General features: G+C 45.7%; 1 protein-coding gene across 2 annotated transcripts in view; it reads right to left on the bottom strand.

The window, feature by feature from the left end:
* The window catches only part of MMP16 (matrix metallopeptidase 16), a 303,847-nt gene that overhangs the window by 122,940 nt on the left and 158,259 nt on the right, over window positions 1-22,648 (bottom strand). For both annotated transcript variants that reach the window (XM_075353111.1, XM_075353112.1), the window contains exon 2: window positions 930-1,078. In XM_075353111.1, coding sequence (XP_075209226.1) covers window positions 930-1,078 — 149 coding nt within the window. The remainder of the gene's footprint in view (window positions 1-929; window positions 1,079-22,648) is intronic.

Genomic DNA, 22,648 nt, shown 5'->3' with positions numbered 1-22,648 from the left:
AGCCAGGTCCACCTTAACAAAGGCAAGGCTAAGAGAGACAGCAGAAGAAAGAGACACTAAGAGAAGGGCACCGGCTTTTACTCTCTGAATCACCCAGAAACGGCGGAGGTCCCTGACAGTGGTCCCAGCAGTCCAAGGGTCCCTACAGCTGTGACAAGAACTGTGAGTAAAGAACTTGAACTGCACCCTTGAAGTGGTCTCTGTTATTTCCGCTGCATAGACATTCACAAGCACCAACTGTGCCCCGGGCATTGCTCCACCTGTGGGGAGCAGTACCACCTTTGCTGCCATAACATCATCCCGGTGGCCTCACACAGCAGCGGCGGCTTAATAGCCGCATACCACAGGTGGCGTCACGAACACAACCATTAACAAGCAAGCCACATATTCTACTGACACCCACCAGGGCCACGGAGCCGGGCCCAGCCACCACTGACTACCACCGGACTAGTCCGGCCCGGCACCGGGTGTCCCACAGCCCTGGGGTGGGCGAGTCAACAACACGCACGTGTGCGTAGACCCATTGATTTGTGTCCGTGTCTCTGGTACGTGTGAAAACGGACACACGTACGTGTGAAGGGGGCCTTATATAGAATTAAAAAAGGGACCGCAGCAAAAATAGACAACAAAGAAGACGCTTCAGGCTTTACGTGTTTACGGTTTCAAAAACAATGTGAGTACGTAAGATGGAGTGTGCACACACCCAAAGTGGTTAATCAGAACTCCCTTACTGTATGGATGAAGGGGGGAAAAAAAACTTTCATATTTTGCATAAAACTTTGGTCCAATAGGTATGACACTGAAAGTCAACATTTATAGAATAGCTAAAATTAAATTAAAATTTTGGAATAAATAAAATTTAGTAAAAATCAATATGAGAGACATGTAATACACTGCATACAAAGCTACGGTAAGGAAGATCTACTTACTCAATTGTAAATTTATCAACTGCTTTTGTAACATTGATACCATAGAATTGCTGCATAGCAGCTATAGCAGATTGCATGGTTTCCGCAGAGCGCAATACCGACATTCTGGGGTCTGATGGTGGTAGGTAGCCGTATTTTTGCAGCCAACCCTGAAAATTAAGAAAAAAAAAATATTGTTAAAAGTTGAATAAAAGGCAAACAAATTAACTTTACGACTGAGAATACATTTTTAAATGAGTAATAACATAACTGTATTATGTTCTATTCGTATCATTCACAGGCATAAAAGACAAAATGCTAAGCCAGATTTAGCATCAATGTCCAGTATTATACAGGTCAGCACTTTGGACTTTCTAAAGCAGTCACGATTTCTTTTGTCACATCAGTGGTCTCATTAAAATGTGTAATGTCCTATAAGGGAGGACATGCATCATCCTGACAAGCAAGTGAGCAGGACGTTCTGTCCATCCAGCATTAGGTCTGTATGGAAAACTTTGATAAATGTAAAAGGGAACAAAAATGCTTAATGCTGGCGGATTTGCATTTGCAAGGCTACAGCCAGCATGATATAGATATATGATATATATTATCTATCTATCTATCCCTCTATCTATCCCTCTATCTATCCCTCTATCTATTTATCCCTCTATCTATCCATCTATCTATCCCTCTATCCATCTATCTATCTATCTATCTATCTATTTATCCCTCTATCTATCCCTCTATCTATTTATCCCTCTATCTATCCCTCTATCCATCTATCTATCCATCTATCCCTCTATCTATCCCTCTATCTATTTATCCCTCTATCTATTTATCCCTCTATCTATCCCTCTATCCATCTATCTATCCCTCTATCTATTTATCCCTCTATCTATTTATCCCTCTATCTATCCCTCTATCCATCTATCTATACCTCTATCTATCTATCTATTTATCCCTCTATCTATTTATCCCTCTATCCATCTATCTATACCTCTATCTATCTATCTATCTATCTATCTATCTATCTCTCTATTTATCCCTCTATCTATCCCTCTATTTATCCCTCTATCTATGTTACGGTTGCTGCGAGCACTGGAGACTATGTCCAGATTTCTTGCTACTGCACATGTGCGAGCGCTGGAGACTAAGTCCAGATTTCTTGCTACTGCACATGTGCGAGCGCTGGAGACTAAGGGGCACTTTGCACACTGCGACATCGCAGCCCGATGCTGCGATGCCGAGTGTGATAGTCCCCACCCCCGTCGCAGCAGCGATATGTGGTGATAGCTGGCGTAGCGAAAGTTATCGCTACGCCAGCTTCACACACACACTCACCTGCCGTGCGACGTCCCTGTGGCCGGCGACCCGCCTCCTTGTTAAGGGGGCGGGTCGTGCGGCGTCACTGCGACGTCACACAACAGGCGGCCAATCAGAGCGGAGAGGCGGAGATGAGCAGGATGTCAACATCCTGCCCACCTCCTTCCTTCCGCATATCCTACGGAAGCCGCAGTGAGGCCGGTAGGAGACGTTCCTCGCTCCTGCGACTTCACACACAGCGATGTGTGCAGCCGCAGGAGCGAGGAACAACATCGGACCGTCGCGTCAGCGTAATCATGGATTACGCCGATGCTGCACCGATGATACGATTACGACGCTTTTGCGCTCGTTAATCGTATCATCCAGCCTTTACACACTGCGATGTCGCATGCGATGCCGGAAGTGCGTCATTTTCAATTTGACCCCACCGACATCGCACCTGCGATGTCGCAGTGTGCAAAGTGCCCCTTAGTCCTATCTTGGAGCCATTGCACATGTGCGGGTGACATCATCGCTGACACGAGGTCACATGTCTCTGACACCTTCTATGCCGATTGGTCGCTGGTCATGTGCTTGTGACGCCTTGCTCGGTGATAGGCCAGCATGATGTCACTCTTGTCGTTCTGGCAGCGGATTGGCTCTGGTGTCCTCCATCTTGGATGAGGCACAGAGTCTATATAAGACCCTGACACACGCCGCATGGCGCTCAGTCCTCTTGGTTCATGCATGAGGGTAGACGCCCTGTGCACGTTCCTCTAGGCATTCCTCTGTCTATGCTAGGTGAGCGCTACCGGCAGGGTAGCGTTCTTATACCTTACAGCTTCGGCTGCTGTCCGTATCCTTACCTCTTAAGGGAGCGGACATAGGCAGGTGCCTGAGGCACATGGTCTGGCTGGGCCTTGTGATTCGACTCGTAGGTGGACGTTGCCGCTAGGGTAACGTTCCTTATACTGCGTCTGGCAGTTGTTCGTATCCTCGCACACTAGGGGAGCGAACAGAGGTAGGAGCTTTGTGCGGCTTACGCTGCTGTTCGTCTCTTTTGCACCACTAGAAGAGCGGACCTAGGCAGGTGCCATATCTAGTGGTTCGTGTCCTCGCACACTAGTGGAGCGAACGCAGGTAGGAGCTTTGTGCGGCTTACGCTGCTGTTCGTCTCTTTTGCACCACTAGAAGAGCGGACCTAGGTAGGTGCCATTTCGCACACATTGCCTTTGTCTCTGTGATTATTAACAGAGATCATTCCACACACCCTCCAAGTAAGGGAGGAATTGCTTTACTTATTATATCCTTCTGTGAGTTAACAGAGGTATTGCACTCTGCCATAGTCTGCAGCAGAGTCTTTGCACGGTGGACCCTGACTGTCTGATACTCCTTTAAGTTATTATCAGACAGCCCCCCGTAACATTAGGACTGAGCCAAGGGTCTGGCAGTTATGGCAGAATATCAGCAGTTACACCGTTACATACAAGTACTTGAGTCACGGCTCAAGAGTATAGAGGATAAACCTCAGACCATGGTGACATCTGCACATGATCCTCGACTTGCTCTGCCAAACAGATATTCTGGCGATGCCAGATCATGTCGTGGTTTCATTAGTCAGTGTCAGATACACCTAGAGGTCAACTCTTCTCGCTTCTCTACGGAGAGGTCCAGAGTAGGCTTTATCATCTCCTTACTTCAGGACAAAGCCTTAGAATGGGCGACTCCCCTATGGGAGCGCTCTGATGTGGTTACTCTGAGACATCAAGACTTTCTTGATGCTCTTAAGGCGGTATTCATGGGTCCGCAGGTTACCCATGATGCGGCCCTGAGACTGTTAGATCTATCTCAGGGTTCGTTATCCACTAGTTCTTATGCCATTGCTTTTAGAACTCTGGTGGCAGAACTAGATTGGCCAGAGAAGGTGTTGATTCCTATCTTCTGGAGAGGGTTGGCAGGCTATGTCAAGGATGCTCTTGCTACTCGTGAGGTCCCTGCTTCTCTGGAGGACTTGATCACAGTAGCAACGAGGATCGATGTACGCCATAAGGAACGTAGACTCGAGGTCTCTTCCTCACGCCCTAAGCCTCGGGCTATTCCAGTTGTTGAGGGTCCACTACCATCTTCCTCAGCATCTGAAACATCTCCCACTCCCATGGAGTTAGGTCATACGTCCTCCAGACTACGCAAGTCTGGTCCTCCTATATGTTACGTATGTCGTCAGGCTGGGCACTATGCCAGCAAGTGTCCTAGTCGTCAGGGAAACTCCCTGGCCTAGTAACCATTAGAGGGGGGTTACTAGAGACGTCTTCTGCACCCTCTAAGTGTTGTATCCCAGGTCAGCTCTCGTTATCTGAGAATACATGGCCTATTATGGCTTTTGTGGATTCCGGAGCTGACGGGACTTTTGTGTCCTCAGGATTTGTAAAGGGACACAATATTCCCTCTATCATGTTAGAGGCGCCTATTCCTGTCCGTGTTGTTAATGGAACTATGTTGTCTGACTCCATTACATTGAGGACAGTTCCCTTGCGCCTTTCCCTGTCTCAGGGTCACATAGAGGAGATTTCTTTTCTTGTTTTGCCTGAGGGTATAGACGACGTCCTTCTGGGTCTTCCATGGCTTCGGACTCATGCTCCTCACATTGACTGGGAGTCTGACAGCATTATTAGTTGGGGTTCGAAATGTCAGTCCCGATGTCTTCCCTTACCACCTAAGGTCATTGCGGTTGCATCTACTGATCTCTCTCCCATACCTACACCCTATCTGGATTTCGCTGACGTGTTCTCCAAACAGGGTGCTGAGGTTCTTCCACCCCATAGGCCGTATGACTGTGCCATAGACCTTATCCCAGGTTCGGTTCCACCTAAAGGCAGGGTTTACCCCCTGTCGATACCTGAGTCGGAGGCCATGTCGACCTATATAAGAGAGAGTTTAGAGAAGGGGTTCATTCGTAAGTCTGTCTCTCCCGCGGGAGCTGGGTTTTTCTTTGTTGGAAGAAAGAGGGTGATTTGCGTCCCTACATAGATTACAGGGGTCTCAACGCAATCACAATAAAGAACAAATACCCATTACCTTTAATTTCGGAGCTCTTTGACAGACTGAGAGGAGCTCAAGTTTTTACGAAGTTGGATCTGCGGGGTGCGTATAACTTGGTACGAATTCGAAAGGGTGACGAATGGAAGACCGCTTTTAACACCCGAGACGGTCACTATGAATACCTCGTCATGCCTTTTGGGTTATGTAATGCACCCGCAGTATTTCAGGACTTCGTAAACGATGTGTTCAGGGATTTACTGTTATCCTCAGTAGTGGTGTATCTGGACGACATCCTGATTTTTTCTCCTGATCTGGAGACTCATCGTCAGGATGTCGTTCGTGTCCTTTCCCGTTTAAGGGAGCACTCATTGTTTGCTAAACTCGAGAAATGTGTATTCGAGCAGTCCTCATTGCCTTTTTTGGGTTACATTATCTCACAAGAGGGCCTGGCTATGGATCCTGCAAAGCTCTCTGCTGTCCTGCAATGGTCCGAACCTCATTCCTTGAAGGCGGTGCAACGCTTCTTAGGATTCATAAATTACTACAGGCAGTTCATACCCCATTTTTCTACTTTGGTGGCCCCTTTGGTGGCCTTGACTAAGAAAGGTGCTAATCCCAAAGCCTGGTCTACTGAGACATCTCAGGCTTTTGAGGCAGTAAAAAGACACTTTTCAACTGCCCCCGTTCTTCAAAGACCCGATGAGAGTAAGCCCTTCCTCTTAGAGGTTGATGCCTCTTCAGTGGGTGCTGGTGCGCTCTTGTATCAAAAGAACAGTGCAGGTAGAAAAAGGCCGTGTTTCTTCTTTGCTAAAACCTTTTCACCGGCAGAGAGAAACTATACCATTGGGGATAGGGAACTGCTCGCCTTGAGATTAGCCTTGGAGGAGTGGCGTCACTTGCTGGAAGGAGCGAAACATCCTTTCCAGGTCTATACAGACCATAAGAATCTGACGTACTTACAAACCGCTCAGCGTCTGAATCCTCGCCAAGCCCGCTGGTCCTTGTTTTTCTCCCGCTTTCACTTCTCCATCAACTATCTGTCTGGGAGTAAGAATAACAAGGCAGACGCCCTGTCTCGCTCTATGCTTTCTACCCAGGAAGAGATTGACGAACCTCGTCTTATCCTTCCCTCCGGGGTTTTTCATACGCTCTCCCCTGTGACGTTAGACCAAATCCCACCGGGCAAGACCTTTGTTCCGCCTGATCGACAGAATGATATACTGTCATGGGCCCACACCTCAAAGGTGGGTGGGCATTTTGGTATTAGGCGGACACGAGAGTTACTGGAGAGGTGGTATTGGTGGCCACACTTAGCCAGCCACGTCAAGAGATATGTCGGTTCTTGCTACTCCTGTGCTCGCAACCGTCCATTACGGCAGAGACCGGCTGGGCTCTTGCATCCTTTACCAGTGCCAGATAGACCATGGGAGGTGGTAGGCATGGACTTTGTGGGTGATCTTCCATGTTCACAGGGACATAGATTTGTGTGGGTCATTACGGACCATTTCTCCCGGATGGTTCATCTCGTACCGTTATCGAGAATCCCATCTTCCAGGGTACTAGCCAAACTATTCCTCAAGCATGTCTTTAGGCTTCACGGGATGCCAGATCGTATCATTTGTGATAGAGGCCCGCAATTTGCTTCCCGTTTCTGGCGAGATCTTTGTAGCCTTCTGCAAATTGAGTTGAATCTATCTTCGGCATACCATCCGGAGACCAATGGTTTGGTTGAGCGTACCAATCAATCCATGATTATATACCTTCGACACTTTGTTGCTGAGAACCACGATAACTGGTCCTCCCTCCTACCCTGGGCAGAATTTGCCCTTAACAATTCGCTGGCTGAGGCCACTGGGCAGACACCGTTCGTACTCAATAATGGGCAACACCCTAGGGTACCGGTACCGTTTCCCGCTGCTGCACCTCCTCCTCTTGTGGCCGACTGGGCAACTAATGCCAGAGAGGTTTGGGATCGGACTCAAGAGTCAATCCAAGCAGCTAAGGACCGTATGAAGACGGTGTCCGATCGGTTTCGTCGCCCGGCTCCTGTCTTTTCTCCAGGGGACTTTGTGTGGCTCTCTGCAAAAAACGTGAAACTTAGAGTGAGCTCTGTCAAATTTGCTCCTCGCTTCCTGGGTCCTTATGAGGTTCTTCGACAGGTAAATCCTGTAGTCTACCAATTGAAGTTACCCGTCCATCTTAGGGTCCATGACAAATTCCATGTTTCACTGCTAAAGCCGGCAATTTTACCTCACGCTCGTGAAGTGCACTCTCCTGCTTCTGATTCTTCTCGCTCTAGCTATGAGGTACGAGCCATAGTTGGTTCTAAGATGGTTAGAGGGCGCAGGTTCTTCTTGATAGATTGGGAGGGCTACGGCCCGGAACATCGCTCTTGGGAGCCTGAGGAGGCTGTCTATGCTCCCGACTTAGTTGCCGATTACCTGCGTCGCCGGGAGGGGGGCCCTTGAGGGGGAGGTACTGTTACGGCTGCTGCGAGCACTGGAGACTATGTCCAGATTTCTTGCTACTGCACATGTGCGAGCGCTGGAGACTAAGTCCAGATTTCTTGCTACTGCACATGTGCGAGCGCTGGAGACTAAGTCCTATCTTGGAGCCATTGCACATGTGCGGGTGACATCATCGCTGACACGAGGTCACATGTCTCTGACACCTTCTATGCCGATTGGTCGCTGTTCATGTGCTTGTGACGCCTTGCTCGGTGATAGGCCAGCATGATGTCACTCTTGTCGTTCTGGCAGCGGATTGGCTCTGGTGTCCTCCATCTTGGATGAGGCACAGAGTCTATATAAGACCCTGACACACGCCGCATGGCGCTCAGTCCTCTTGGTTCATGCATGAGGGTAGACGCCCTGTGCACGTTCCTCTAGGCATTCCTCTGTCTATGCTAGGTGAGCGCTACCGGAAGGGTAGCGTTCTTATACCTTACAGCTTCGGCTGCTGTCCGTATCCTTACCTCTTAGGGGAGCGGACATAGGCAGGTGCCTGAGGCACATGGTCTGGCTGGGCCTTGTGATTCGACTCGTAGGTGGACGTTGCCGCTAGAGTAACGTTCCTTATACTGCGTCTGGCAGTTGTTCGTATCCTCGCACACTAGGGGAGCGAACAGAGGTAGGAGCTTTGTGCGGCTTACGCTGCTGTTCGTCTCTTTTGCACCACTAGAAGAGCGGACCTAGGCAGGTGCCATATCTAGTGGTTCGTGTCCTCGCACACTAGTGGAGCGAACGCAGGTAGGAGCTTTGTGCGGCTTACGCTGCTGTTCGTCTCTTTTGCACCACTAGAAGAGCGGACCTAGGTAGGTGCCATTTCGCACACATTGCCTTTGTCTCTGTGATTATTAACAGAGATCATTCCACACACCCTCCAAGTAAGGGAGGAATTGCTTTACTTATTATATCCTTCTGTGAGTTAACAGAGGTATTGCACTCTGCCATAGTCTGCAGCAGAGTCTTTGCACGGTGGAACCTGACTGTCTGATACTCCTTTAAGTTATTATCAGACAGCCCCCCGTAACAATCTATCCCTCTATCTATCCCTCTATCTATCCCTCTATCTATCCCTCTATCTATCTATCCCTCTATCTATCCCTCTATCTACCTATCTATCCCTCTATCTATCTGTCTATCCCTCTATCTATCTATCTATCTATCTATCCCTCTATCTATCTATCTATCTATCTATCCCTCTATCTATTTATCCATCTATCTATTTATCCATCTATCTATTTATCCATCTATCTATTTATCTATCTATCTATCCCTCTATCTATCCCTCTATCTATCCCTCTATCTATTTATCCCTCTATCTATTTATCCCTCTATCTATCTATCCCTCTATCTATCCTTCTATCCCTCTAGCTCTCTATCTATCTATGTAGTCACAGATATATCCTTAAAAAAAAGATAGGTCACATGATAGAGAGTGAAAAAAAGAGGTTCAGGCACCTCTACCAATGAGTACCCTCCTCCATCCCTAGACCTAATATGGCTGCTGTACTTACTATGAAAATCCATGTTATGACTGTATAATGATTAATTCTTCTCCATCCACCTAGCATGACTGACAACTCTTCATGTCCCACCTCCTTCCTGCTGCTGAATCAGTGCCCCATTACTTTGATTGACAGCTCCTCAGGGGCCCTCCTCCTTCCTGCTGCTGCTGAGATCTCCCAGTGCTCAGTGCAGGCTGCAGCTGTCAGTCAGGCAGGTTGGGCAGAGAATAAATACAATTGGTCTCAAGAGCTATTTCATTCCATAGCTGGACTCCTCTTCCTAACAGAATTACACAGCCATTGATTTTCAGAGTGAATACACCTGTCTCATCAGGTGAAAAAGTTCTATATAATAATGTAAGCAGTTTGTATTGTGAAATGTGGTGATATATTTGCTTTAATACATTTCAGATGAGGTGATTATATACAACATTTATTGCCAAGGGTCTAAAGTTCTTTCTTCTAGCATAAAGCTTCATGTGACATTTGCCTTAACTGTTTTAGATCAGTAATATGGTATCTGGTGGTCAAGTTGGCATTTTTAAGCCCATAGGGAGGAAATAACGGTCAAACAACTCCTTTTTGATTGACTCTACAGACCCATCTATTATTTGTGCTATTAGTCTACTAGAACATACAAAGAAATACAAGTGTTCCCTCAAGTTACAATGGAGCTTCTTCAGGACCCCGAAGCTTCTGCTGTCTACAAAGAATGTATTCTTTATCTGGCAGATATTGCTTCTTACTTTTACATTGGAGGTCTTGCGTTGTCTAAATTAGTGATTTACTTTTTGATTCCCATTTTTCCTATACTGGGGTGGCATATGGTGGCTTCTGAACCAAATACGGGATGATAAAACCTTGCCACCAGGGCTGAACTCTAAGGTACGACCAGCCTTGTTGGGCACCAGTTATAACATCTAAAATAGTTGTAGTGATTAGAGATGAGTGGACCCAAGAAAGTTCAGTTCGGCATGTTCTACTGAACATTAAATTAAGATTGGTTTGGGACCCAGACTTGAACTGAACCTCAATAGAGGTCACTAATTGAGCAGTTTGGGTCTCCGCCAACATACATCCAGCCATAAAGAGATCACTTCAAGGGGTGGGTAGGACAGGTGTTTCCATTTTTTTTTTTGTTTGGTGCACACCAAATCTGATCATGCTGTTGTCACCTCAGTGCGAACCATTAAAACACTACAAGCGGCTCGCACTGGCTGATGCGGCTCACACTGGGCAAAAGCGGCTCGCTCTGGGCCAAAGCGGCTCGCTCTGGGCCAAAGCGGCTCACTCTGGGCCAAAGCGGCTCGCTCTGGGCCAAAGCGGCTCGCTCTGGGCCGAAGCGGCTCGCACTGGGTCGAAGCGGCTCGCACTGGGTCGAAGCGGCTCGCACTGGGCCGAAGCGGCTCGCTCTGGGCCGAAGCGGCTCGCTTTAGGCCGAAAGTGGCTCGCTCTGGGTCGAAGCATCTCGCTCTGGGCCAAAGCGGCTGGCTCTGGGCCGAATCGGCTCCCTCTGGGCCAAAGCGGCTCGCTCTGGGCCAAAGCGGCTCGCTCTGGGCCAAAGCGGCTCGCTCTGGGCCAAAGCGGCTCGCTCTGGACCAAAGCGGCTCGCTCTGGGCCAAAGCGGCTCGCTCTGGGCCAAAGCGGCTGGCTCTGGGCCGAATCGGCTCCCTCTGGGCCGAATCGGCTCCCTCTGGGCCAAAGCGGCTCGCTCTGGGCCAAAGCGGCTCGCTCTGGGCCAAAGCGGCTCGCTCTGGGCCAAAGCGGCTCGCTCTGGGCCAAAGCGGCTCGCTCTGGGCCGAAGCGGCTCGCTCTGGGCCGAAGCGGCTTGCTCTAGGCCGAAGCGGCTCGCCCTGGGCTGAAGCGGCTCGCATTTGGTCGAGCATAGAGTGTACCCAAGCACAGCGATGCTCAAGTGAGTGGTTTGCATACATAAAGTACTTCAACACCAAACCCCAACTATGTTTTTTTTTAAAGTCTGTTTGGTACAAGCACCGAACCCATGTTCGCTCATCTCTAGTAGTGTTTAGTTTTCTCATGTTAATCAAACAAAAAAATTAAAAAATTAGATCAGGTTGGTTTTTACGATTTTTTGTTCTTTGAGTCAGGCGTGTGCTTCACGTAGCTTTAGTATAACATTTCTGACTCAATTTCACAGATAAACTTTAAAGACAGCAGAGTTTATGAATATCTTGACAGGTTTGGTTGCCCAATATATATCACTAAAATATCACCGAGTATTAAGCCGGAGCATGTAAAGGGCAGTATCTTTCCTCTGCTGGCTGGCTGTCGGCTTCTGACTATTATAAATGAGGCAGGTAATTTACAGACTGATTCGTAGCCTTGGAAAAAAAAACCTGCCTTGAACAATACTAGAGTACGTCCAATAAATCTTATTTAGCTCTCGCGTTCCTCTACCTCGCTGACCCCACAACTATGTTATTACTGGAGGCTTTCTTCAGAATTTTAACAATTATTTATTACTCTTATTTAACCGATCACTTGAAATTCTACCCAAAAGGAACATTTACATCTGTACAAACCATAAGAGATGCTGCAGAGAAAGCAATTTCTCATTTCACCTTGTTCAAATGATTTTAACCCTTTCCCATTCATCCATTTACTTTTTTTTTCTTTATGATGGGGCTTTTTTTTTTTTTTGTTTTGCGTTTCAAATCGGAAATTAAGTTTGTGAGCCCCAATGGTGACAGTGTTGCTGATGTATGGAAAGTGCTGTGGAATTTATGCTGCAATAAGTGAATAAATATTATTATTTTATTATTTATTAATAATAATTTCCGCTAATAACCTTTGTATTTTTTAGGACACGTTGTATATCATAAGGAATGATTTTAGGGACCATAGGCACTGAGCAATTCTTGGGGGCGGATTTAATAAAAACAGCAATTTTATGCATTGAGTTCCATATTTGCAGTGTTCACCATGCGGTATAAAAAGTTAAATTCTGCAAATTAATGGCAATACCACCTTTTTTAATGCTTTAACTTTGTTCTATAAAAGTTATATATAGCATGTTAGAATGCAATAAGAGCCCAGGCCACTGTGTAGAACGTAAAAATCACTTTATAATACTCACTTAATGGTCGATGCGGTGCAAACTGGTCAGATGGGTGGCTCCGTTTTCCGGGTCCAGCACCTCCTCTTTTGGCCATCTTTGTCCTTCTTCTGAAGCCAGGGTGCAGGCCGCGTCCTATGTCATGCACAGTAGCCGACACTGGGGTACTGTGCGGGCGAACTTTGATCTGCCCTGAGCAGGGCAGATCAAAGTATTGTAGTGCGCATGCGCAGGATCTAAATGTCGGCCTGTGTGAATGACGTAGGACGCGTCCTGCACCCTGGCTTCAGAAGAAGGAGGACAAAGATGGCAGAAAGGAGGTGCCAGACCCGGAGAACGGAGACACCCATCCGACCAGTCTGCACCGCACCAACCCTTAAGTGACTATTATAAAGTGATTTTTACATTCTACACAGCGGCCTGGGTTCTTATATACAGCATCTTTAGAATACTGTATATAAGAGTCCACTGGTGGTGGCCGCAACTTATAGGCCCCAAATCTGGTGACCAGTTCCCTTTAGTTTATTTTTCAGGGTTGACATTTACTTGAGAACAAGAAGATGTAAAATTAAATTAATAATTTTTAAGTTACAGAGTGAGGTCCTCTTGTCACCCAATAACCCATATTATACAAGCTTCCAGAGTTCTCTCTACTCCTAACACTCTCTTCTCCCCCTTCTGCTTCCATGTCAGTCAATCGTATGCTCAGGCCATATTTTCCATACATCGTCTGTATTCCTTCGTATGTGCTCAGATGTCTCTTGGGAGCGGTGTGATAAATAAAATCTGTATTTAATTAACGTTACCTTCCCTATTCTCAGGATTAGACAAACCCTATAAAACATATTTTAATAAAATTCAATTATTCTTATCGGTTACATATTGCAGAGTTAACAAGATGTTAAAAGCATTAGGTTGTTGTCTGCCAAAAAGGTTTTGGACAGAGATTACAGCTAGCAAATCCTAAAACCTCATTTATGATTTTTATTTCCCATGGTTTATATCATTCCAACATATTCCACAAAATTAACCGGAACAATCTACAGTTTGGACAATGTGAAATATTGCCTTATGTTAGTGTTCACCAACTGACGTCTTAGGTGCTAAAAGGCATTTCTTGGTTTCCTCAATGAAATGAGAAATATACTGATGGCGTTATACTAACTGGACCCAACGTTGGTCCCGACCAATGGAATTTCTTTTATAGTGGTTCTATGAATTGGTTTAAAAATGCAAATCATTAGTTGAAATTATATTTTCTATGCATGAGTTGAAGCCTTGGTTAACATCCCATTTTTTGCTTCTTTCAGGTATACTTTACGACAGGGGTTCCCAACCGGTGGCTCAAGGGCCCTTGATGTGTGTCTCGCGGCTGTTTTCCAGCTTGATTTTGAGAGTAGCCCCACATAGAAGAGCAGATCTAAATGTGGGTAAGGTAGAACCTCTGGATCTTGGCATAGTACCTTGGTGTGATTTCTGTGGACAAGCTTTGTCTGTCATTATACAGGTAAAGGGGGCTCCACATATCACTACTAGGAGGGGGCAGATGCTGGATATGGCTAGTGACCCTCTCTCAGATGGGGATGTGGTTCTCAAGGTCAGAAAGGTTATGAACCTTTGCGTTAAGATGACCAAAAATGTATAACTCAGATGGGAGGCTGCAACTTAGCCACTAAATAGGCATACAGTAGAGTATATCGCCAAAAAGGCCCCCGTCAGACAGGCAAACACAACACTAAAAAATTGCTTCTGCCCAGTGAGCCTTGCGTGACATGAATGGCCAGTCATGATCAGTTATGTAATGTTAGCTGAAGCGCCATTTCTTTATACTAGGTGCAGACTGTTTTTTTTTATTGATCCAAGAAAATTGGATCAATTATGCAAATCACACACTGATCGGTGTGATCAGTGTGTGATCCGACTTCCTCAAATGTGGAGATGGCAGGAAAATAATATCTTCTCCATTCTGTCAGTCCATTAAAATCAGAGCACACGCGGATGTCATCTGCGTGCAATCCAAATTTTTTCACAGATGACTGACTTGCATGGCCAAGTGTGATCCGATGGAGGCAACTCTGGTATGTAGCATTTTAGAGACTCGGTCCAAGGAAAGAAAACCGGACTTGTACATGGCCCCATAGAATAACAGTGGTCCGAATGTTACCCGATATTTTGTGGGATTGCACTTGGACCACTGCATCTAGCATCAATGTATGGAGAGTTGTCACTGGACCATTCTGGCTCCCCGGAGTGTACACCTAGCCTGTCTCTATGGGCTGTATGTTACTGGCTTTAGACCAGGGATTCTCAACTCCAGTCCTCAGGACCCACCAACAGATCATTTGTTCAGGTTTCCTCTCAATATTAGACAGGGAATAATTCCACAACCTGTGCAACATTAAGGAAATCCTGAAAATCTGATTGAGGAAAACCTGAAAACATGATCTATTGGTGGGTCTTGAGGACTGGAGTTGAGAAACACTGCTTTAGACTATATCTCACCCTTCACGGAAAGAGATGAGACCAAGCGGCTACTTTGCATAGTCCATCAGCTCAAATCTAATAAGAAGACATGTTTTTAGTGGACATGGTTCGGAAGACTGTGTGTTATGGGAATCTATCCATTAATGCTCCCAGACACATACATTTTTCAGTATTTTTCATATTGTTCATTTGGTCATGACTCTAAACCGGAAACAAAATATAGAAACCCTTGGTATTTTGACACATGATGAATATAGTATCAAAGCCGGTATATTAAACCATAAAAGAGGACATATTCACATGTCCTTGTTTGCTGTACGTGTGTTATATAGTTTGCTAGTCACATTATATTCAAAGAGGAGGCTCAACTGCTATTTTGGACCACTGATGAGAATAAAAATTACGGAAACCTATTCACCCACTCAAGTGATCTTGTCCCCACTCAAGTGATCTTTTCCATCCATGAAAAAAAAAAAAAATCAAACAAAGCAAGCACATGTAAGGATTTATGCGCTATTCATTTTTCAGGGACTAGTAGCTAGGAGAAGCTTGAAAAAAATAAAAAAAATAAAAAAAAAATTCTGCATACATGAAAAATAGTTGACACCAAAAATTGACAACTGAATAGAAAAAGATTAATTTTTTAGGAACTCAAAATTTATACTGATGTGTTAATAAGAGCAAAACAAAAACAAAAAAAAGGGCCTATTTCAATTAAAAAAAAAAAAAAAATGCTTTCCACCTCTCAGTGGACCACTGTCACGTTAGGTACTGGAAAGTACCAAGCGCATGACGAAGGGAAGGGAAACCCTGTGTCTAGTGAAAGGGAAGATGGTGAAACTTGACCGATCCTACTGCTGGTCCCTGGGGTCCCTCACCACCCTTGATAGGTTCCACACCTGTGTGCCGAGCTGGATACCTAACCCAAGGTATCCCTAGTGCTAGGCCCTAAATAGGGAACAGATGGGATAAGCTCTTTGTTAACCCAAGTAAACAACTAAAGAAGACACAAGGAGGACACACAAGGGGAAAAGCATGAACTACTTATCATTAGATGACTTAGGTAGAAGTTCAGCAGAGGTTTCAGCAACGATACCACAGAGGAGTAGAAGCCGCCTGCTTTCAACCTAGGCTTGAAGGAACTGAAAAATATCACCAGCACCAGTCCAAAGAAGGAAGGGGTATTTAAACACCAAGGGAATACTGATGATCAACAGCTTGGTGAAGGTGAGCTCCTGCTGGGTTATAAAAGGGAGAGAGATGAGATGAATCCAGCGGGAAAAATCCAGCGGGAAAGCTACCTATACTAATGGATACTGACAACAGGAACAATGGAAAGTCAGGGAGCATTTTGCGCAGCCAAATGCTGTGCCCTTCTATGGCCAGAAACCACATGACAGTCTGTCATACAAGACACACCCATGACAACCACATTGACCAGTCAAGCGCATCTAGTGGGTTCCTTAGACTCATCGGTTTCACCTTTAGATCTTATGTTCCCCATTTCAGCCCTTGACTAGGACTTTGGAGAAAGTTTAGCGGCTGCAAATGCTACAAGGAGGCTGCCTGTCCTAGATTGGCAATATTTTATGTCCATTGCACGTTGAAAATTGGGCTCTTGGCCAACCATCAATTCTAAAGACCTGAATAGAAGTTCGGGACCTGAATAGAAAGTCGGGAATGTGACGTCAGTAAATGGGTTCACCAGACTTTTAATTTACTCTGGGAATCCTTGAACTTCGAATTGTAAAATATGAAGATATTTTTTTCTATGTTTTCGAATTTGGCCAAACGAAGTCAAAGCGTGCTCTTCAAATTCCCATGAACGTTCTCCTCTGTTGCATTATTAACACATCTGACGGATTAAAATCCTGCTGAAGAGCTACAAACCCGAGCAGAGATTGAAAACACAAACAAGTTATTAGGTGAAATATGAGCGCGCTCCACTATAAACATCAGCTCCGCAGAAAAAAGAACGCCAGATGTCACCATTAAAAGTAAAACTTCAGCATTTTGACGTGTGGAGCGCAATTCATATCCAACTCGGAACTGCATTGTCTGCCAATGTAAATGATTCCCTGACTCAACAAACAGTTAGTTAATCTTTAGAATAATACAGTGCAGATTTCTGACTTGCGTATTCTAAGGTGTACGATGATAAAGTGTCTCATCAAGATATCCAGTTTATACAATTGAATGCATGGCATATTTATAAAGATAAATGACTCTCGCATGTTATTTATTTATGCCAGACCGGCTGTTTTCTTAGGTTATTCCAGGACAATCCTTCGTAGAAAGAAAGAAATGGAAATTCTTATGGGAAAAAAAAGAGAGGAGAATTGAATGGGCGTTTGCTCATTCAGCAAACCCGTAACATACTGGAGACGTAAAATACACAGACCTTCCAGTAACATGATCACACTGATGAGGAAAAAAAGTGATCCAGCTTCCACGTAACTTGAATAAAACTGTAATGTTAATGAAAAATTCTTAAGGTCCATGTACGAATGAAATGTGATACAGGAGGTCCGAAAAGTTGCACGACTACCACCAGACGCGTTTCGAGGCGGTTGCTCTTAAACTCGGTAAGTTAAACTCGAAACGCGTCTGGTGGTGGTCGTGCAACTTTTCGGACCTGCTGTATCACATTTCATTCCTACATGGATCTTGCTTTTTAAGAATTTTTCATTAAAATTAGAGTTTTATTCAAGTTACATGGAAGCTGGATCACTTTTTTTCCTCATCTGTGCCTGACGCTGAGCAGAAGCGGGATCTCGTGTTTCTCACTGCCGACAGTTGGAGTGGTCTCTGCTGTGAACTGGACTTTTTTCCTACCATAACATGATCACAAAACCAAAATCGAGATCGATCTCGCTTTCTTGTAAAGCGTAGCAGTCATTTCAATTTTTATTTCATAAATCAATAGTCCAAATGAAAATTAGTAGCTTTGTAATATATCAGACAAATCGGCTTCTTTCTTTCAGAAATGATCAGTCATTATCAAAATTCTCAGTTCTTAGGCAAAATCTGTATTCAGTGAAGACTTTCCCATTACTGAGAAGGGAGATGGTAGTACGGACTACCCAATTATTGAAATAGGACTCAGTGGTGGATCAACTACCATGTCTTCTCCTGGATTTAATGTTTTTGAAAGAAGTAGGCACTCATAAATGGTGTAAAGCAGTTATTGGCATCCCTGCACTGTCCTGCTCCCCTCAGCCAGCACACGTACCCTCCTCCGCGCTCAGCGGTGTCTGCTTCATCTCCTGTACCTGCCGTACAGGCCTCCTGGGAGCACTATTAGGGGGCATGCACACCTAATCTTAAAGTGCCAGCGTGTTCTAACTCGGAAGTACCTCTCAGCCTATGGCCTTACCCGCTGCTGCACCAATCCGTACCAGCTGTATCTGTCGTACCTGCCGCTGCACTCATCTATACTGACCGTGCTGCCATATCAGCCGTCCTGACTGCATCAGTCACATCAGAGCTTGTCATTGTTCGTACCCCTGGGGCCAGCTGTCGTAGCACCAAATCTCCCTGAGTGACACCTGGTTGCTACCAGCAGCCAAGTCTACCCTAATCATCAGAGGTTCGGTTGAATACCCAGTGTGCGCCAAGTTATGGACCTCAGGCATATTGTGTACTGTGGCCCAGAGTGTCCATTCCCCACTCGCAAGCGTGAGCATCATACATGACCAGTCTCTAAGTTATATTATACAGTGTGTCCACCCATATCCTGTCCACCGCCATTATCTTGAGAACGGCAGCAGATATAGGCATAGAAGTGGTGTCTAGGTATAGTAAAGTAGCCATGCGCTACGCAATGAAACCCCCTATAGAGCCACCTGGTGGAAAATAATGGAGTTAGCATTTTTATCTTGAAAACGGAACAAGATAGAGAAAAAAAAGTGAATTACAAAGTTGAAGGGCATCATCAATTCAATACGAATCGACACCTTGCATACAGAAATGCTATGATTACAATGTGTAAAACTCACAAGGCTGCGGACGTGAAGCGATACCTCATAGAGACCTTCCTGCAAGTCATTGGGTATGGTGGCTGTGTGGAGTGGCCTCCACGCTCACCTGACCTGACCCCATTGGACTTCTTTCTGTGACGTCACATCAATCAGCAGGTGTATGCAACCCCTCCACCAACATTGCAGGACCTACGACGTATCACAGATGCTTGTGCAAACGTGTCACCTACCATATTGCACAACGTACAGGAAGATACAGTATGTTGTCCAGAGTCCAGTGTGCATTGCAGCTAACGGTGGCCACTTTGAGCATCAAAGTTAAATAAGCTCCATATACGTGACCAGCATTCAATGTTTTGGTGGGGTCATGGGTTTCATATCATAGCATTTCTGTATGCAAGGTGTCGATTCGTATTGAATTGATGACGCCCTACAATTTTTTAATTCCCTTTTTTTCTCTATCTCGTTCCATTTTCAAGATAAAAATGCTAACTCCGTTGTTTTCCACCAGGTGGCACTATAGGTGGTTTCATTGCATAGGGCATGGCTACTTTACTATACCTAGACACCAGTTCTATGCCTATAGCTGCCGCCGTTCTCAAGTTAATGGCGGTGGACAGGATATGGGTGGACACACTGTAGACTAATATGGGCAGAAACATTTGCATTGGAAACTAATCAACTAAATTAAAGGGAACATTGGGATTCATTCTTTGGCACATCTAACCAAACCAAAGGATGACCCCCATCAATTTTGAGAATATGAGCCTGATGACTTTATGGCATATCTCCTGGATGGTAAAACTAAGGACATAAGTACCCAATACCATTCCTTGGAAGAAAGGTAGCTGTTAATGCATGGTCCCTTTCCATTATAATCTTTTAGAAGTAAAGAATCATGCACAGAACCTTTTGAGACATGGAACTCCATTCTTAGAACTGATATCAGTCCAATCAATGACACCACTACATGAAAATGAGCGCAAAAACCTGACCCATGAAAAGCTTATTAGATGTGTTATAAATATCTACTGAATGGGCATTTACAGAGAGGTTTTGTCAGAAAAAAAAGAGACTGTTCAAACCAAGTATAAGGCTCGAAGCACCCTTGGGGTGACTTATCCCTTCAATGGACCTTTCCACCTACTTGATTTCCATGTCTCTGTGCTTTGTTGGCACATGTAGAAGTGGAGACAGGTGAAAAACACAGCTTGTCCATACCAAGGGTACAACAAGCTCCTGTGCCTGGTTTGAACAGTCATTTTGTGCTGACAGGTACCAATACTGGGGTACCAAATAATCTAAAGAACAGGAAACCTAGAGTTTGTTCTTGGAGGAGTAGAGACTCTTGTCTTTTCACTCTCAGTCTGTTTCATATATGGAAACCTATGCAATAATTACTAAGCATAATTCATCTCCAAACTCCTGGAAAGCTTGGTCCACTCCCATATAATCCGCTGTCAGATAACGCTCTCCTTGACCCTCTACAATCTGGTTTCCACTCCTTAAGGTACCGTCACACATAACGAGATCACTAGCGAGATCGCTGCCGAGTCACGGTTTCTGTGGTGCAGTAGCGATCCTGTTAGCGATCTCGCTATGTGTGACATCTACCAGTGATCAGGCCCCTGCTGTGAGGTCGCCGGTCGTTGCAGAATGGTCCAGGCCATTTCCTTCAAAGGCGATGTCCTGCTGGGCAGGACACATCGCTATGTTTGACACTGTGTCTGTGACTGTCACAGTGACTGCTGAGATCGTTATATAGGTCGCTACTGCGACCTGTATCGTTCCTGCATCGTTGGTAAGGTCTGACTGTGTGACATCTCACCAGCGACCTCCCAGCGACTTACCTGCGATCCCTATCAGGTTGCATCGTTTTCGGGATCGCTGGTAAGTCGTTGTGTGTGACTGGGCCTTTACATTCTACTGAAACTGCTCTTACTAAAGTCTCTAATGATTTACTAACAGCTAAATCTAATGGTCACTACTCCCTGCTGATCCTCTTGGATCTCTCTGCTGCATTTGATACTGTGGATCACCAGCTCCTCCTCACCATGCTCTGCTCTATCGGGCTAAAGGACATCGTTCTCTCTTGGTTCTCCTCCTATCTCTCTGACCACTCATTCACTGTATCTTTTGCTGGCTCCACTTCCTCTCCTCTTCCCCTTACGGTCGGGGTTCCTCAGGGTTCAGTCCTCGGCCCCCTCCTTTTCTTTTTATACACGACCAATACTGAACAAACCATCAGCAGATTTGATTTCCAGTACCATCTCTATGCTGATGACACCCAACTGTATACATTGTCTCCTGACATCACCCCTGCATTATTACAAAACACTAGCGATTGTCTGTCCGCTGTCTCCAACATCATGTCCTCCCTCTATCTAAAACTGAACCTAACAAAAACTGAACATCTCATGTTTCCTCCCTCTCCTAACCTTCCCAAATCCAATATTATCATTTTTGTGTGTGGTTCTACCATTACGTCCCAGCAGCACGCCCGCTGTCTTGGGGTTGTATTTGACTACGATCTCTCCTTCGCACCCAACATTCATTCAGCTACTCGTTCATGTCACCTCCACCTCAAAAACATCTCTAGAATTCGACCTTTTCTTGCCGTTGACTCTACAAAAACTCATACTGTTACTCTTATTCATTCTCGCCTGGATTATTGTAATTCTTTACTAATTGGTCTCCCTATTACTGGACTCTCTCCTCTCCAATCCACTCTGAATGCCGCAGCCAGGATCATTTTCCTATGCAACCGCTTCACTGATGCCTCTGCTCTGTGCCAGTCATTGCACTGGTTGCCTGTCCATTACAGAGTCCAATATAAACTTATCACTCTAACCCACAAAGCGCCCCACAGTTCCACACCACCCTACATCTCCTCCCTCATCTCTGTCTATCACCCCACCCGTGCCCTCAGTTCTGTTATTGACCTAAGACTGACATCCTTCGAACCTGCCACTGCTGTCTTCAAGATTTCTCACGAGCTGCGCCAATTCTCTCGAACACACTACCAAGAAGAATTTAATTAATTCCCAACATCCACACCTTTAAGCGGGCCCTGAAAACGCATTTCTTTAGACTAGCCTATCACCTCACTTCCCTCATCTAATCTAGTCCCATTCTGTCCTTCATAAAATTTACTTCCAAATCTACCCCCTGCAGCTTCTGGTTCCTTCCTCTTCATGTACTTTTTATACTCTATACCTGTATAAATTCTGGCTGGCGATTGGTCCATGCAGCTGGATTTAAATCCCCTATTAAATCGATGGCTGGACCATATATGACAACCCCCCCCTCCATCTACCTTTTGTGTCTCCCCTTAGGCTACTTTCACACATCCGGCTTGAGCCCTGCGGCTCAATCCGGCTGTGCAAGCTATGCAACGGATGCGGTGAAAACACCGCATCCTTTGCATAAGTTTTTCCCATGCGGCTCGCCCGGTTTTTGCCGCTTGCGTCATGCTACTGAGCATGCGCAGTGGCAAAAACCGCATGCGGCGGCCGGATGCGGTATTTGCCGCATCGCGCCGCATCCGGCCGCCATAGGCATGCATTGAGAGATGCGCCGCATCGGCCGAATGCGGCGCGATGCGGTTTTTTTTGCCGCACGAAAAAACGTGCCAGGCAACGTTCCATCCGGCCACCGCATCGGCTAAATCTGCCGCATGCGGCAAAAAACGGATGGAACGCAAGGCCATGCGGCACAATGCGGCACTAATTAAAGTCTATGCAGGAAAATCGCAACCGGCAGCAAAAAAAACCGGTTGCGATTTTCCTGCAAAGTGCCGGATTGTGCCGCAGAAGATAAACCGGAGGTGTGAAAGTACCCTTATTCCCTC

The sequence above is a fragment of the Anomaloglossus baeobatrachus genome, chromosome 6, assembly GCF_048569485.1.
Source record: "Anomaloglossus baeobatrachus isolate aAnoBae1 chromosome 6, aAnoBae1.hap1, whole genome shotgun sequence".
In the NCBI taxonomy this organism is placed as follows: domain Eukaryota; kingdom Metazoa; phylum Chordata; class Amphibia; order Anura; family Aromobatidae; genus Anomaloglossus; species Anomaloglossus baeobatrachus.
The sequence above is the reverse complement of the archived record's forward strand: the minus strand, read 5'-3'. Positions and strand labels throughout refer to the sequence as shown.